This window comes from Acanthochromis polyacanthus, chromosome 12 (assembly GCF_021347895.1).
Source record: "Acanthochromis polyacanthus isolate Apoly-LR-REF ecotype Palm Island chromosome 12, KAUST_Apoly_ChrSc, whole genome shotgun sequence".
Lineage (NCBI taxonomy): Eukaryota > Metazoa > Chordata > Actinopteri > Pomacentridae > Acanthochromis > Acanthochromis polyacanthus.
The window spans coordinates 29,167,372-29,181,689 of record NC_067124.1 but is presented as its reverse complement, the minus strand read 5'-3'; the positions used below and the strand labels follow the sequence as shown (position 1 = coordinate 29,181,689).

The 14,318-nt window shown below is 36.9% G+C and overlaps 1 protein-coding gene across 1 annotated transcript; it reads right to left on the bottom strand.

Annotated features, from left to right (window-relative positions):
* Positions 1-400: 400 nt before the first annotated feature.
* LOC110963597 (V-set and immunoglobulin domain-containing protein 2-like) lies at positions 401-12,587 on the bottom strand. Its single transcript, XM_051956783.1, has 7 exons — positions 12,457-12,587; positions 10,320-10,694; positions 8,973-9,242; positions 5,577-5,664; positions 4,484-4,538; positions 3,772-3,905; positions 401-1,846 (listed from the first exon to the last, which is right to left on the bottom strand). The coding sequence occupies exons 1-7, from the start codon at positions 12,506-12,508 to the stop codon at positions 1,789-1,791; spliced, it is 1,032 nt and encodes a 343-aa protein (XP_051812743.1). The 5' UTR covers positions 12,509-12,587; the 3' UTR covers positions 401-1,788.
* Positions 12,588-14,318: the final 1,731 nt, after the last annotated feature.

Below are 14,318 nucleotides of genomic sequence, written 5' to 3'. Positions count from 1 at the left end.
ATAATAAGATAAAGATAGACCTTTGAATGTGCAGCCAATGTGTGACTGCCAAATAAAAAAACAACGTCCCATTCAGTTTCTGTGCAAACATGTGACACTGTTTTCAGATGTGTTTTAGGTCAAACATGTTGAAATAAACTCACACTTCCTTATTTTCTGTGTCTCAAGTGTTACAATTATGCAACTCCTTTCCAGTTATTTGGGGCAGGCTCGGTTACTCAACCCTTTTTCTTACCGAAGATATTAAGGCTATTTGATTCTAAGAAAGAAGTAACTACAGATTAAAGATGTCACAGTGCTGCTAAGCCTGATATATTATCTTTATTAAGATCTTACATTCCATTGGATGTGTACCTGTTTCTGGGTTTCCCAACAAAAAAACAAAACAAAACAGGAACACTCAATTTAAATTCATCTTTATTTACAGGGCACAAAATAAAGCATTTCATATAAAACAGTAAATTACAGAAATATACATGTTTGCGTTTTATTGCAAAAATAAAAAATGACAGGTACAAACTAAAGCTGGACACACCAGCTGATACTTGTTGGTACTGTACTTTACTGTTTAGGCTGGATTTAATTGTTTCAGTACCAGGTATCTTGCTGTAAAGTTTTCTCCCACTCATACTGGACACTAGTTTTCATGAGAGGTTTGTAAGAAAAAATAATGGAAGATGTTTGTACAAACCTAAGCAGTTAGAACTAAAGCAAATATCTTCCAAAGCTGCTGTCTTGTCCCTGTTGAGTTGCAGTGGAACAGATAACATAGACTGCATATTGTGACCTAAACCCGCGTTCTTCCTAATAGCCTGCAGAGGGCGACTCCTCTGGAGAAGTACGATAACATAGAAGTCGATGAGAAAAGAAGCCTCCTTCTCACTTGATTTTCTACATTGCCAAACATTTTTTGAATGACTTTATGGTCTCAATCTCCTTTTTCAATAATATTTCAACACAGAATGATGCTCATTTAGTAAATCACGGTTACATTTTGAGGAAAACAGACATTATAGCAGGGTATTTGTTTTTCTCCAGGTACCTCTATCCACATTAAAGAGCTCACTTTCTGCACATTTACAGATTTGTCATTGTATTTTTGGGTGTCTATTAGAATATGTGTGCATGTTCTAAGGTTCAAAAAGGCATTATTTTTTATATTTACATTGCTGAAGCACATCTTCTAGCATATTTTTAGCTCCTGTGTCTTTAAACCTGACTCCTGAAAAGCCCAGTCTGTTTGGGCAATACTTGTTACATACTGCTCCAAATTTAATTTCACACAATTTATTTTTACTTCCAGAACTTACTGCATCTGTTCTTACAAAATGAATACTATTGCATGCTATGCCCATTTGTTCATACTTTAAGCCTAGCACAAGATACCCGGAAATATCACTTATCTTCCACTGCACAGTGGATTGTGGGCCAGAATAGCTTGAGAAACACCCACCGTACCCCCATATCTGTAAGTACAGAGATGTAGCTCTTACTGAAGTGTGTTACAGGGCAACACAAGTAAGTAACAGAAGAAAAGCCTCAATCTAAATGGAGAGAAGAAGTTCTGACCTTTCAAAAAAGCGATTGCTGTTTTCTGTAGAGAACCTTTTGTTTGCTGTCAAGTAGATGGTCAACATAAACTATACGCTGCTGTGACAAACCACCACTTACCAGACTGATAAAACTGAACTTGATCAAAGTATCTGACAAATGTAAACTCCCACAGGGCAGAGCCTCCAGCAGTCGGTACATTCAATGGCATCTTGTGGGTGTTACTGAGATGTCACTTCAGTCTTGAGTGGCAACTGAAGAGTAGACGGTGGAGTCCTCTGCCTCCTGCATTTGTCTGAAAAAACAAAAGAAGCAGAGTATGAGTAAAGACTGAATCCAAACAGAGCTGAGTCCAAGTCAAGGTACATCCAAAAGGAGCTAAGTCTGAATTAAGACTGTGTGACTAAGTCTGAGCCTGTGTTTTATTCTTTTTCTTTTGGAAAGGAGTCTTCACTTTATCCTTTTTTTGGGACCAGGGTTTGTTAGGTAACTTTCTTACTGAATAATTTACAATTTATCTGTAGTTTAAAATACTAATTAGAAGTAAAGCTGCAAGCAGCGGTAATCAGGTCCTTGCAGCTCAGCTATCACTACTCCTGTCCACCAGATGATGCTATGACTGTGAATAGATATCAGCCTAAGAATGTCATCAGACCCGGATTCTGATCAAACATGTAAAGACCGAGGCAGACTGGAGCATGTACAGACTAGTTAGACGGCATTTCCTGTTACATGACAAAACATCAAAATTCTGGTGCCGACATGGCCACGCCCTATGGGACATTTTGACAACTTCTGAGCACTAATGTCTGTTCAATAATAATAATAATTCCGGCATTCCAATAGGTTTGCTAAGGCGTTCAGACCCTAAAAATGATTTACAAATGTCAAATAAAGAAAAACTCAGTTAAAATTAAATTAAAAATTATAAACAAATACATAATTATGCTAAGAAATTAATCATCAAAAATCATGCCTCCCAAAATTAAAATTATTTAAAAGGTAGCAAAAAGTGACAGTAAAAATTGACACAATAAGAGATGATGACATATTTCTAACATATCATTGCAGCAATTGTTTAAAACCAAAAGATTATTTCATAAAATAAAAAAATGAAACTGTGAAATTGAAGAAAACAATTCCAGTCTTTTCAAAATGCTAAAATTCTTAATAAAACAAATCAAAACAAGCAATGATTTATGCGCATTTTTTAAGCTTTGTCAGTGCAAACCTTTGTGCACTGACACAAAAAGCCATCCTTGCAGACTTCTCTGTAGTCACCTCCAATATTTAGAGTTCAACTCACCTTCCAAGTTATGTCACTGCTAGGCTCAAAAATGCAACATTTTCTGCCTCAATTTGAAGCATTTTTGACTTTGCGGGGTAAAACCAAGATGCTCCTCTCTTGGCTTTCTCTTTAACAAAGGCCTATCCTCATTCTTTATCTCTTGAGGTCCTGTGTACAGACAAACCGCCATTTTATAGATTCTAGAACATTCCAGGTTTGCTTTTGTTACTGTTTAAGGAGATCAGTAGAGCCCTTCTCTCCCTTTAAAGCACCGATCACCTCTGAACAAGTCAATCGAATCCAAAAGCGGATGAGGGGAAATTTGTGTGCCGTCTCCAATGCCATTTCACTACAGAGATTTGTACGTGTAAAGCACAGCCATTCACAAGTGCCAGAGGACCTAACATTTTCTTCATGAAAATGCTCAGAATCTCACACTCAGCCATTGTTTTCAATCATGGTGTATATCCCTCGGTGAGAAAAATGCCTTTAATTAGTACTTTCTCCATTCAGACTTACAGTATGTTTGTCTGTTATATGTCTTGGAGGGTGTTATATTTGTCACAAAGTATGTATGCAACTTAATGAAAAACTGAGAGAACAAACATGCAAAGATGATTAAGCTGAAAGAACAATCTGTTCAAAAACTGACCTATCTGCTGTTTGCAGTTCTTCTTGCAGTATTTTTTATTTAGCTGCTATTATTCACTGGTTTTACTTAGAACTATGAGTGTTTCATGCCTCAATTGCGCAGACAAAGTTCAGTAAAGTTATCGGTTTCCTTTCAAATAATGACATCTGTATTTATTTCTGAGTTCCTCTGAGCTTCTTCGTCAGTATCTGACTCACACCAGGAAATTTAATCTCTCTTGGCTTTTTACAAGCAGCATGTAAGACTGACCTCCCACATCTCAGACATCCGTCTGTCCTACCTTTTCTGTTTGTTGTGTTTGAACTGGACGGCGGCGTAGCTGACGTCCTCCACAGCTCGGCTGGTTTGTGGTCGGTCATAGACTTCCTCTAGCTCTGCAGACGGCATGATGTTGCTGTATATGTAATCACGATGCTAAAAACAGACAGAAGGTAAGAAAGAGGAAGAGGACCAAAAATGCAGAGATACTTGATAGCTATTCAGATCTAATCTTGTCTGTGTGGTTGATGGAAAGCAGTGGGTTAGAAACTATTAATAGCTATCTCTCTATCTCTTCTGTTCAACTTTGATCCTTTGTGGTTTAAAAATGTAAAAAGTTTCTCTCAGCAGTATTTAAAAAGCTGCACATTAGAAAGACTGTAAAACCTTTACTTTACTTTTTAAAAAAGTAGTATTTTACAGTAGCATAAACATTACATTCCATACAATCAATTCCTTAACAGTTTTTAAAATATACAAAATTTTAACTTATTTTAAATTATAACTTATAACTTATTTATTACTAATATACTTACTAGTAATCCATTGATAACTTCAAAGCATTTTGCAATAAAAATACTTCACATATCACGAGAATACTTTAGTTTTTTTCTGTGTGACACAGTTAATATGCTATGTGTGTGTGTGTGTGTGTGTGTGTATGTATATATATATATATATATACATATGTAATTTATCTTACATTGAAAGTGTTGCTAACATTTATGACTCACCTTTTCCTCCGTCTCACCTCCTACATCAATCTGATCCACTGTTACCACTCGCCTCCTGCAACAATACAAGCACTGTAACCATGAAAAGTACTGAAAATAGAAAGCATGTGAAGTAAGAAAAGGAGGTGTTGAAGAAACAATGGCACACAGTAATCACATGTAAAAAATGTCTGATTTTAACTACGAAAGATAACTTGTGATTAGGAGATACATGTAAATATATATAACATACACAAATAAATATGTAATTTATAATACAAAAAGATACATATTTTAATTAAAGGAAAATAAATCCTTTTATTGTTTTAACTAATCATGTAGGAACAGGCAGCAAAGCTAATGAAGAAGGCCTTGCTACGTTCTTGCAGGATTACCTAGCATGCTAGATATAGTAACAACCAATAAATTTTCCTTATTTATCAAGAAATGCTTAATGTTTTCTCCGAGAAAAATCAACAACAATAAATCTTGATGGAAGCAGGATTAAAATTAGCTTGTTAGCTAACGTAGCAACACAGAGGCCAAGCTAGCCAGCGTGCCCGTTAGCGCAATGGTTGTATGAAGGTGGCTTTAATGAATCTCTGTCATGATTATTCTTACTGCTCTTTATCTCATTTGTTGTTTAGTCAACACTTTTTAGCTAAATAGTTACATTTTGTTTCTGTCACAGACATACTGTACATGGACTCCATTTTTATTGCTATTTAATGTTAAATGTGTCCGAGTGAGAATGAGAATTATTAATTCTAAATAAAAGATAATGATATAGTAAATTATATATATAGTAGCCACAGCTGAGTCAGTCACAGAGAATCAGTGTTGCCAAGGAGCTCAGAATTTTTAGTTTTTTACAGGATGTGATGAATGCAAATGATTTATTTTTGATGAGTTTTTAAATTAGGAATGCAGAACAAAGAGATACTGGTGAAACCAGAACTTTAAGCTCGTCACACATGACTCATATGAGAGTCATCAGAAAGCTAAAAAAAAATGGAGTCTTACTGTTTAATTTTAGCAATTAAAAACAACATGCTTTCCAAATCTATCTGCAGGTTTTGGGGTTTGGAGGATTAAGGCAGAGTTATTTAAGTACCTTCTGATGATGAAGAAGACCAGTATGAGAGTGATGACAGCCAGCAGGACCCCAAACACCACACCGACTATTAGAGGCAGGTTAACGTCTGTAAAAACACCAGAAACTGTTGAATTATTGCACACTTTTTAAAAAAAATCACTGGCAGTGTCAAAGTTACAACACACACCGAAACTGATCTTCAATTTGAGTATCTCCACTTAATATTCCATGTTCCAGTAAAACTTATCACCTGAACACTTGTATGTGAAAGATGTCGCTGATAGCGATTGACACACAAGGGCATGTCTGCCTTTTTTTTAGCTCCTACTTTTGATTCATTCCATCTGAAATCATCATTATTTTAGGACATTTTCTGCTCTGATTTGCCTGAATTTTTAAAGCATAAAATACTTATTAAATATTTGGGATTTGTTTAGATTAGTATAGCAAATATTTTCCAAGATATATTTTTAAAAAGTCCCTCAACTCACTTTCAACAGCTTTTTTTTTTTACACTTTGGAATTTGAGGCTGTGTTTGAATGACAATATCTCAAAAAGTATTAAATATAAAAGAAAAAAATGAAATTGAAAAACAATTTAAAAAAAATATGGGTATGTTTTTCAATTTTTGGACCCCAGTTTGTAAATGTAGATGGTATGAATTCAACAAGTACAATAGGTAACAGTTTACTCTATTTCTCCAGCTTAGAAAATGGGGTTAGGAAAATAAATATATTCATATATCCAGAAATAAATAAATAAAAAGCTTTTCTTCATTATAATTGGAGAACCATTTTGAAACTCCAGAACTCTGCTGCTACTATGATTAGGTCATGCACCTTTTTTTGTTTATGAAAGCTCAAGGGAAACAACTTATTTCACTTTTGTGATCAAGTTTTTCACATTTAGAAGTGTTCTATACAGTTTGTATCATTGTGACATGCAGCTGCATATGTTTCCTAAAATATCACTGGTGTTGCATTATCAGTTGTTTGTTAATTCTTGCCAAAAATGGAACTTTCCATGATGACCTAATTTGTTTTTTCAGAATTAAACTTCTCTATAATCAGAGACTTTTCTACCTACTTGTCCATTAATGTGAGATTTTGAATCAATGACATGATGAGAATAAACAGTGAACATTTCAGGTTTTTATCTTTAATACTTCCTAAGGTATTATTCAAACTGCTTCAAACACCCCCACAATTTAACCAATTGTTCCTTGTATCATTTCTGATAGATAATAGTCCTGATTGTAGCAGGACCAATCATGTGATCGTCAGCAGGCAGCTGACGTGGTGCTCACTTGTTGTCATAGTTACAGTGACACAGCGCTGCTATCTCACAAGGGGAAATCCTTAACAAATTTGTCAATCCAGACTATAAGCCGCATCACTGCCAAAATCTAATGAGGTATCATTCCTGACCTTCCCTGAACATGTCATCTGAATCTGTTATTCCGTTTTTGAGTAATGTTATGCATAGAAAGACAGATTGACAGATTCACAAAAGGACAAACGTGCGCTGATCGTCACATAACTCCACCACGTTCTTTGGTCGAGTAATGACTGAGCAGAAGGCCCCTGATTATTTGAGAAAACCCCTTTGCATGTCAAGTCTTTAATCCAGTAATGTACACACATGGACAAAATTGTTGGTACCCCTCAGTTAAAGAAAGAAAAACCCACAATTCTCACTGAAATCACTTGAAACTCACAAAAGTAACAATAAATAAAAATTTATTGAAAATTAAATAATCAAAATCAGCCATTATTTTTGAATTGTTGATTAACATAATTATTTAAAAAAAACAAACTAATGAAACAGGCCTGGACAAAAATGATGGTACCTCTATAAAAGATTGAAAACTATTTGACCAGAGTGACATGATTAACTCAGGTGTGTCATTTAATTGACATCACAGGTGTTTCCAAACTCATAATCAGTCAGTCTGCCTATTTAAAGGGAGACAAGTAGTCACCCTGCTGTTTGGTGAAAAGGTGTGTACCACACTGAACATGGACAACAGAAAGCGAAGGAGAGAATTGTCCCAGGACATCCGAAAAAAAATTATAGACAAACATCTTAAAGGTAAAGGCTATAAGACCATCTCTAAACAGCTTGAAGTTCCTGTGACAACAGTGGCTCATATTATTCAGAAGTTCAAGACCCATGGGACAGTAGCCAACCTCCCTGGACGTGGCCGCAAGAGGAAAATTGATGACAAATTGAAGAGACGGATCGTTGGAATTGTATCCAAAGAGCCCAGAGCAACCTCCAAAGAAATTAAAGGTGAACTCCAAGGCCAAGGTACATCAGTGTCAGATCGCACCATTCGTCGTTGTTTGAGCCAAAGTGGACTTCATGGGAGACGACCAAGGAGGACACCACTGCTGAAAAAAACTCATAAAAAAGCCAGACTGGAATTTGCAAAAATGCATGTTGACAAGCCACAAAGCTCCTGGGAGAATGTCCTTTGGACAGATGAGACCAAACTGGAGCTTTTTGGTAAGGCACATCAACTCTATGTTCATAGACTCAAAAACCAAGCATACGAAGAAAAGAACACTGTCCCTACGGTGAAACATGGAGGAGGCTCAGTAATGTTTTGGGGCTGCTTTGCTGCATCTGGCACAGGGTGTCTTGAAAGTGTGGAAGGTACGATGAAATCTGAAGACTATCAAGGCATTCTGGAGAGAAATGTGCTGCCTAGTGTCAGAAAGCTTGGTCTCAGTCGCAGGTCATGGGTCTTCCAACAGGACAACGATCCAAAACACACAGCCAAAAACACCCAAGAATGGCTGAGAGAAAAGCGTTGGACTATTCTAAAGTGGCCTTCTATGAGCCCAGATCTGAATCCCATTGAACATATGTGGAAGGAGCTGAAACATGCCATTTGGAGAAGACACCCATCAAACCTGAGACAACTGGAGCTGTTTGCTCATGAGGAGTGGGCCAAAATACCTGTTGACAGCTGCAGAACGCTCATTGACAAATACAGAAATCATTTAATTGCAGTGATTGCCTCAAAAGGTTGTGCAACAAAATATTAAGTTATGGGTACCATCATTTTTGTCCAGCCCTATTTCATTAGTTTGTTTTTTTAAATAATTATGTTAATCAACAATTCAAAAGTGATGGCTGATTTTGATTATTTAATTTTCAATAAATTTTTATTTATTGTTACTTTTGTGAGTTTCACGTGATTTCAGTGAGAATTGTGGGGTTTTCCTTCTTTAACTGAGGGGTACCAACAATTTTGTCCACGTGTGTAAAAAAATGTGAAGCTGCAGTTTTCTTGGTTCAGTTCAAATGTAATGAGTATGAGATTGGATGCAGCCTCAAAGAGGAATTGAGATGCTTTCGGTACTCAATATTTGCACAACTTCTGCAATGCAAATGTGGGAACGAACCTGCCTTTGCCTCCTTCACCTGCATGCTGTATGGCATACATCCTGTATTTGGCTTGTTTTTCAGAGCACACGTGTAATTCCCAGAATCCTTTGCAGTCACAGGGCCAATCCGGAGGACGGGGCCTGATTCTGGGAGGATCAGTCCATCTTTTGACCAGTTGATGGCCAGTGGGTAGAAAGAGCATTCTGAAGTGCATCGCAGTGTGACCGTCTCACCTCCTCTAGTCTCTCCAGCATCACTGGAGCTGTTTATTCTCATTTTACTGTTATCTATAATGAAACACAATCAGATTAGCCTTGAATAATCCCGTAGCAGGTAACTTGGCAGCAGCAGCAGTAAGCAGTGCAAAATGCAGAGACACAGCAGAAAAGCAAAGAAATATACATAGGTTCTGCTGATATTGTACAGATTCCCCCATATGCAATTACTCTGATGTTAAAAATAATCCTCTGAATGTGGAAAATAATGAATGCAAATTTATATATTTGCAGCTGATTGTGCTGCATCTAGCAGCACGTTGCATTGTGATCTTGGTTAGTACTTGAGCATTACTAGTGGTGGGACCACAGGGAAACAATGGCAGCAGTTCCATAAAGCAATTCTTCGGTTGTACTGTTAAAAGTGACCCGGTGATGTTTCGCAGGTACAATATTTTTCACGTTTCGTTTAGCTGTTTACAAAAATTGTACTGTTTGTGGCTGAGGCTCATGAGTTTATCAAACTGGCTCAGAGGAGTCAGCAGCTGCAGTCAAACATAAAGACTCATGAAAGTTTTGTGGCCATCAAGGTAAGAAAAATTCATGAATACAGCTTTCTACATCACCAAAACTGATAATTCAAGTTACTGTATGTACATTTTTCACCCTTCAGATTTGATAAAATTTCCAGAAAACCTGTAATAAATCTATGAATGAATGCATGATTGTTTTGTGTGTGTGTGTGTGTGTGTGTGTGTGTGTGTGTGTGTGTGTGTGTGTGTGTGTGGTGTGTGTGTGTGTGTGTGTGTGTGTGTGTGTGTGTGTGTGTGTGTTAAGGACGCATGTGTTTCAATGATTCCATCGTAGAAAATTCAGAGTTATAGAAGTCATTGGAAACTCAAGACTGCCGTGAAATGCATACGAATGTATGTAAGCTTTTGTTCACAACTCATCCAGAACCACATTTCATCACACTTGATCCCAAAGTTGCTGAGACTGAGAACTTCTTGACAACCTGAATAACTGCACTAAATGTCACATGAGTCCATTTAACATCAGCTGAGAGTAAACTATGTCAGTTCATCTGGAGGATTATGAATGCTCATTGATATTAGCATTATTGTTCACATTTGACATCAGCTCTCTTACTGTTGACTGTGACATTCACTCCAATTTTCCCAGTAAAATTTTGGACTGGAACGTTCGCTTCCATCCTGAAGCGAAAGGTTGCGTTGTCTTCCATCTGTACGTTGCTGATCTGTAAGGTGCAGTTTCCCTTCTTGTCTCCCAGGTATTGAAAGCGGCGGCTGTTGGTTTCTGACTCACTGTCATATACAGATGGTGTGGTACCCTGACAGATCTCATGGTTCTTACACCAGAGCACTCTGACGATCTGCATGGAAACATTTCTTCCATTCTTCTCTGCAATCTCTTTGTATGTGAAGGTGCAGGGCAGAGTGACCGTCGATCCTTTCATAGCACAAACTGGTCGAACAGGATAGTTCACATTTTGAGCCACAGCACCTGGAAAACACACGGTTAAAGGTGGTAAATGTTACTGAACATCAAAGACAGATTACAGTCCGTTTCAGTTGAAGTCTGGTTAGATTATGCACATATTAAAGGGGTAGTTTGGTTTTTTAGGGTGGGGTTACATGAACTGTTAGTGCAGCAGTTACAGCTGGTGGCCGTACATAGGATCCCAGTTTGTAAAAACTAAATTCAAATTGTAATAACTAAATAAAACTGGCTTGAAAATGTCATGATTTCACATTCCTTCCTCTGCCTTGACATGTTTCAGACAGTTCAGATTGTCTGCTACTTACAGGCTGAACAGATGTGTTATTTCAAGCAAAGTAGCAAGTCTTTAACAAAAAAATTCCACTGAAGCAATAAATTTGAGAATATTTTTTACTCTGATCTGACCAACAGTGGATTCGTGTACAGAGTTTATTGTACAGCTGCGGATAGAATTGATGGAATCTGTTGTTCTGCTGCACTGAGCTGATGTTCATCATATTCAGCAGTGAAATCTGTCCATCTGACCTTTAGTTTAGCAAACTAGTGGAAAACAAATAACAAATTACAAATGTGTATTTAGAATTTGCAGGGAAATTCATTTTTGCTTTCAAGATTGAAACATTTTATATAATCGCATGTTAATTACCAAAATTTGGGATTGTTGTGTTAATTGAAGCTATAACAATTTTAAAAAGAAGAAGCAAAAAAAAAAAAAAACTCAGAAGAAAATCTAATTGGAGCAACTGAGTTTTTAAAATTTGTCAAACTAAAAAATGGTCACTTAAAAGTTTCTTTAAAATAAGATGGAAAAACTGTTTTAACAACTTCATTTGTAAGAGTCACCAACTTTAAAAACTTTATTAAGTTGGTTGTTTCCAATGTTTAATTAATGAAAAATTAGTTTAATTGAACCTAATTCCACTAACTCAGTGTAGTTCATTGGTGGAGTGTAATTTTATTGGAACTCAACAAGATTAAGGCAAATTATTGCATTGTTTTTTATTTTCTTTTTATAGTACAAATTAATTTAACCTATTTAAAAACTATCAAAATGTCTAATGGGCTTTAAAGTATACAGATTACACATATTATTTTATACAAGACATGGATGGTATTTAGTTAGGATCAAAACCTGTCGCATGAAATGGTGCCTTGCTGTTATTAAATGGTAAAATATCAAAATTAAAGTTACTTGTTTGGGGTCACAGAGTGTTAATATTCGATAGGGCAAAAACACTTTTTATTCTTTATTTTTATTTGCTTTGGCTCAACTGAACTTAACATCACAGTTGAACAGATAAAATCAGGGAAGAAACACGAGAAAAAACAGAAGTAATTTAAAGAATCACACAAAAGCAACAAAACTCCTGCTAATGCTACAACAGTTTAAGTATCTCACAGTTGCTCAAATTTGGCTATTTAGTCATTGTGTCTTATTAAAGCTGAATTTCAAACCCTCTGCAAGGTTGCCAAACCCACTGGACAGATCCCGCTTGTTCTTATTTTAATCTATATGATGCCAATAATGTTCTCAAGAGAAGAAAAAGTCAAACACAAGCTTGCGTGCTACTGTGAACGAGCTATCAGATGGACGTGTTCCAGACGTCTTTGCTACTTTTCAAGATAAAGTTAAAGAGCAGACTTTGCTGGAAACTTTTTTTTTTTTTTTTTAATTATTGGCTTGTGGTTTTGAACAGTGAGTCAGAGAATTTAAGCAAAATTTGAAATCTAAGAAATAAAATTAAAAACACCGCTTCAGCATTACCTGCTAGAAGCACCATGAAGCTCCACAGAACCTGTCCGTTCCAAACCGCCATCCTCGGTTTCCTTCTGCGTCTCTGTGGGTTTTAACTCCCTTCTGCAGCCAGAAAACTGCTGATGGCGAGGTTGTGAAACACAGCAGGAAGCCTCATTTCACCACCTCCAAACATGTTCTGACTTCCTCCTTTTTTTATTCTTTTTATTCCAGTAACTTTTCTGTTACTTGGACAAGTCTTTCTTCTTTTAAGGTCACTTCCCCAAAAAGCCCACGCTCACACTTTACATGCCATCATTCTTTATTTTCAGAAGTCACTATGTCAAGTCGACTATTTCAAACCCGACAACCAGCAGAGACATAGTGACTTCTGACAATAAAGAATGATGGCATGTAAAGTGTGAGCGTGGGCTTTTTGGGGAAGTGACCTTAAAAGAAGCAAGACTTGTCAGAAGTCACTATGTCAAGGTGACTATTTCAAACCCGGCAACCAGCTGGCATTTTTTGTTCTCTTTTGGCAGACCTCAAAATGAGCATGAATCCCTGTTAACCCAACGCAAGCGAGACGAAATGACTGCAAAGATGTGCAAAATAACTACAGAATGATGCAAACCAGTTGGCAAAAGGGGCAATCGAAGAGCAATACCACCAAAAAGAGCAGAAAATGAACACAAAGACATGTGAAAAGCAAAACAAGCAGAACAGAACAGATGGAAGAAACCAACTCACCAGAAACAGAATGACCACAAATCATTGCTGCTGCAAAGATAACAAAACAGCAAAACAACTGCAAAGACTCAGAGATACACAAATGGAAGCAAAACAAACCGACCTCTCAGAGATGCACTGAAAGGACACAAATCAAAGCAAAACCAACAAGAAAAGTACTCAGAGAGCGCAGCACCCCTCCAAGGCTGCTCATTCATTGTATCATTTCCAATGGCTGAAATCTTGAAAAAAATTGTAGCAGAGATCACTATAGAATGTGGCCATTTAACATAGATAAACCTACAAACCAAATGACCGTGTGCTGAGCATATAGGTGTGTGTTATGCATGTGTACGGTATGTATGGATACCGAATCACGTGACCTAAATATGTAGCAGGAGGCGGAAATTGACGGGACTCAAAAACACCCCCAAAATTTAGTCAGTTGTTTCTTCCAACAGATAAGTCCCAATAAGTTTGCAGGTCGATTTGTAGTCGGATCAAAATCATGTGATCGTCAGCAGGTAGCTGATGCAGTGTTCACCTGTTGTCATGGTTACAGTGATGCCATGCCGCTATCTCGCAGTGATACAGAAATCCTGAACAAATCCGTGGATCCAGACTATAAGCTGTATCACTGTCAAAATCTAATCACTTGGTCCTTGAGTCATTTCTGATCTTCCCTGACAATTTCATCCAAATCCATTCATCTGTTTTTGAGTAATGTTGCTCACAGACAAATGCACGGCAATCGTCACATAACTTTGCCAAAGCTCCGCCTCCTTGGCAGAGTAATACCAGAGAAAAGGACCAGGAGGAGATTTAGGACACATCTATGTGTTTGTTGTCATTGTGCATGCCTTCTGGTTCACTTTTGATTATTTTTGCATGTTATGACACCAAATTTGGGAAGATAGAAAGAAGCTGGATATTAATATTCACTGCCAGTGTTTAAATCTTCATTAAAAATGTGTTCACTCACTTTTTCACACTTTAGAGCTGATTTAAATTTAACTGGCTTGATATTAAATTCATCTTCATCCCTTCACATGTTGTTTGAATGCAAAATACGTAACCGATTCAACTTTCAGATACTTTTTCAAAACTCATACTGATACTGCTTGGCTCAAAAGTTGCAACAAAACAGGGAAACAACAACAGTG

Coding starts and splice junctions, on each gene's coding strand:
- LOC110963597 (XM_051956783.1), bottom strand. CDS start 12,508: ATGGCGGTTTGGAACGGACAGGTTCTGTGGAGCTTCATGGTGCTTCTA. Junction 5,665..8,972: donor GGTGAAGGAGGCAAAGGCAG/GTTCGTTCCCAC, acceptor GTGTTTTTACAG/ACGTTAACCTGCCTCTAATA. Junction 4,539..5,576: donor GTCTTCTTCATCATCAGAAG/GTACTTAAATAA, acceptor GTATTGTTGCAG/GAGGCGAGTGGTAACAGTGG.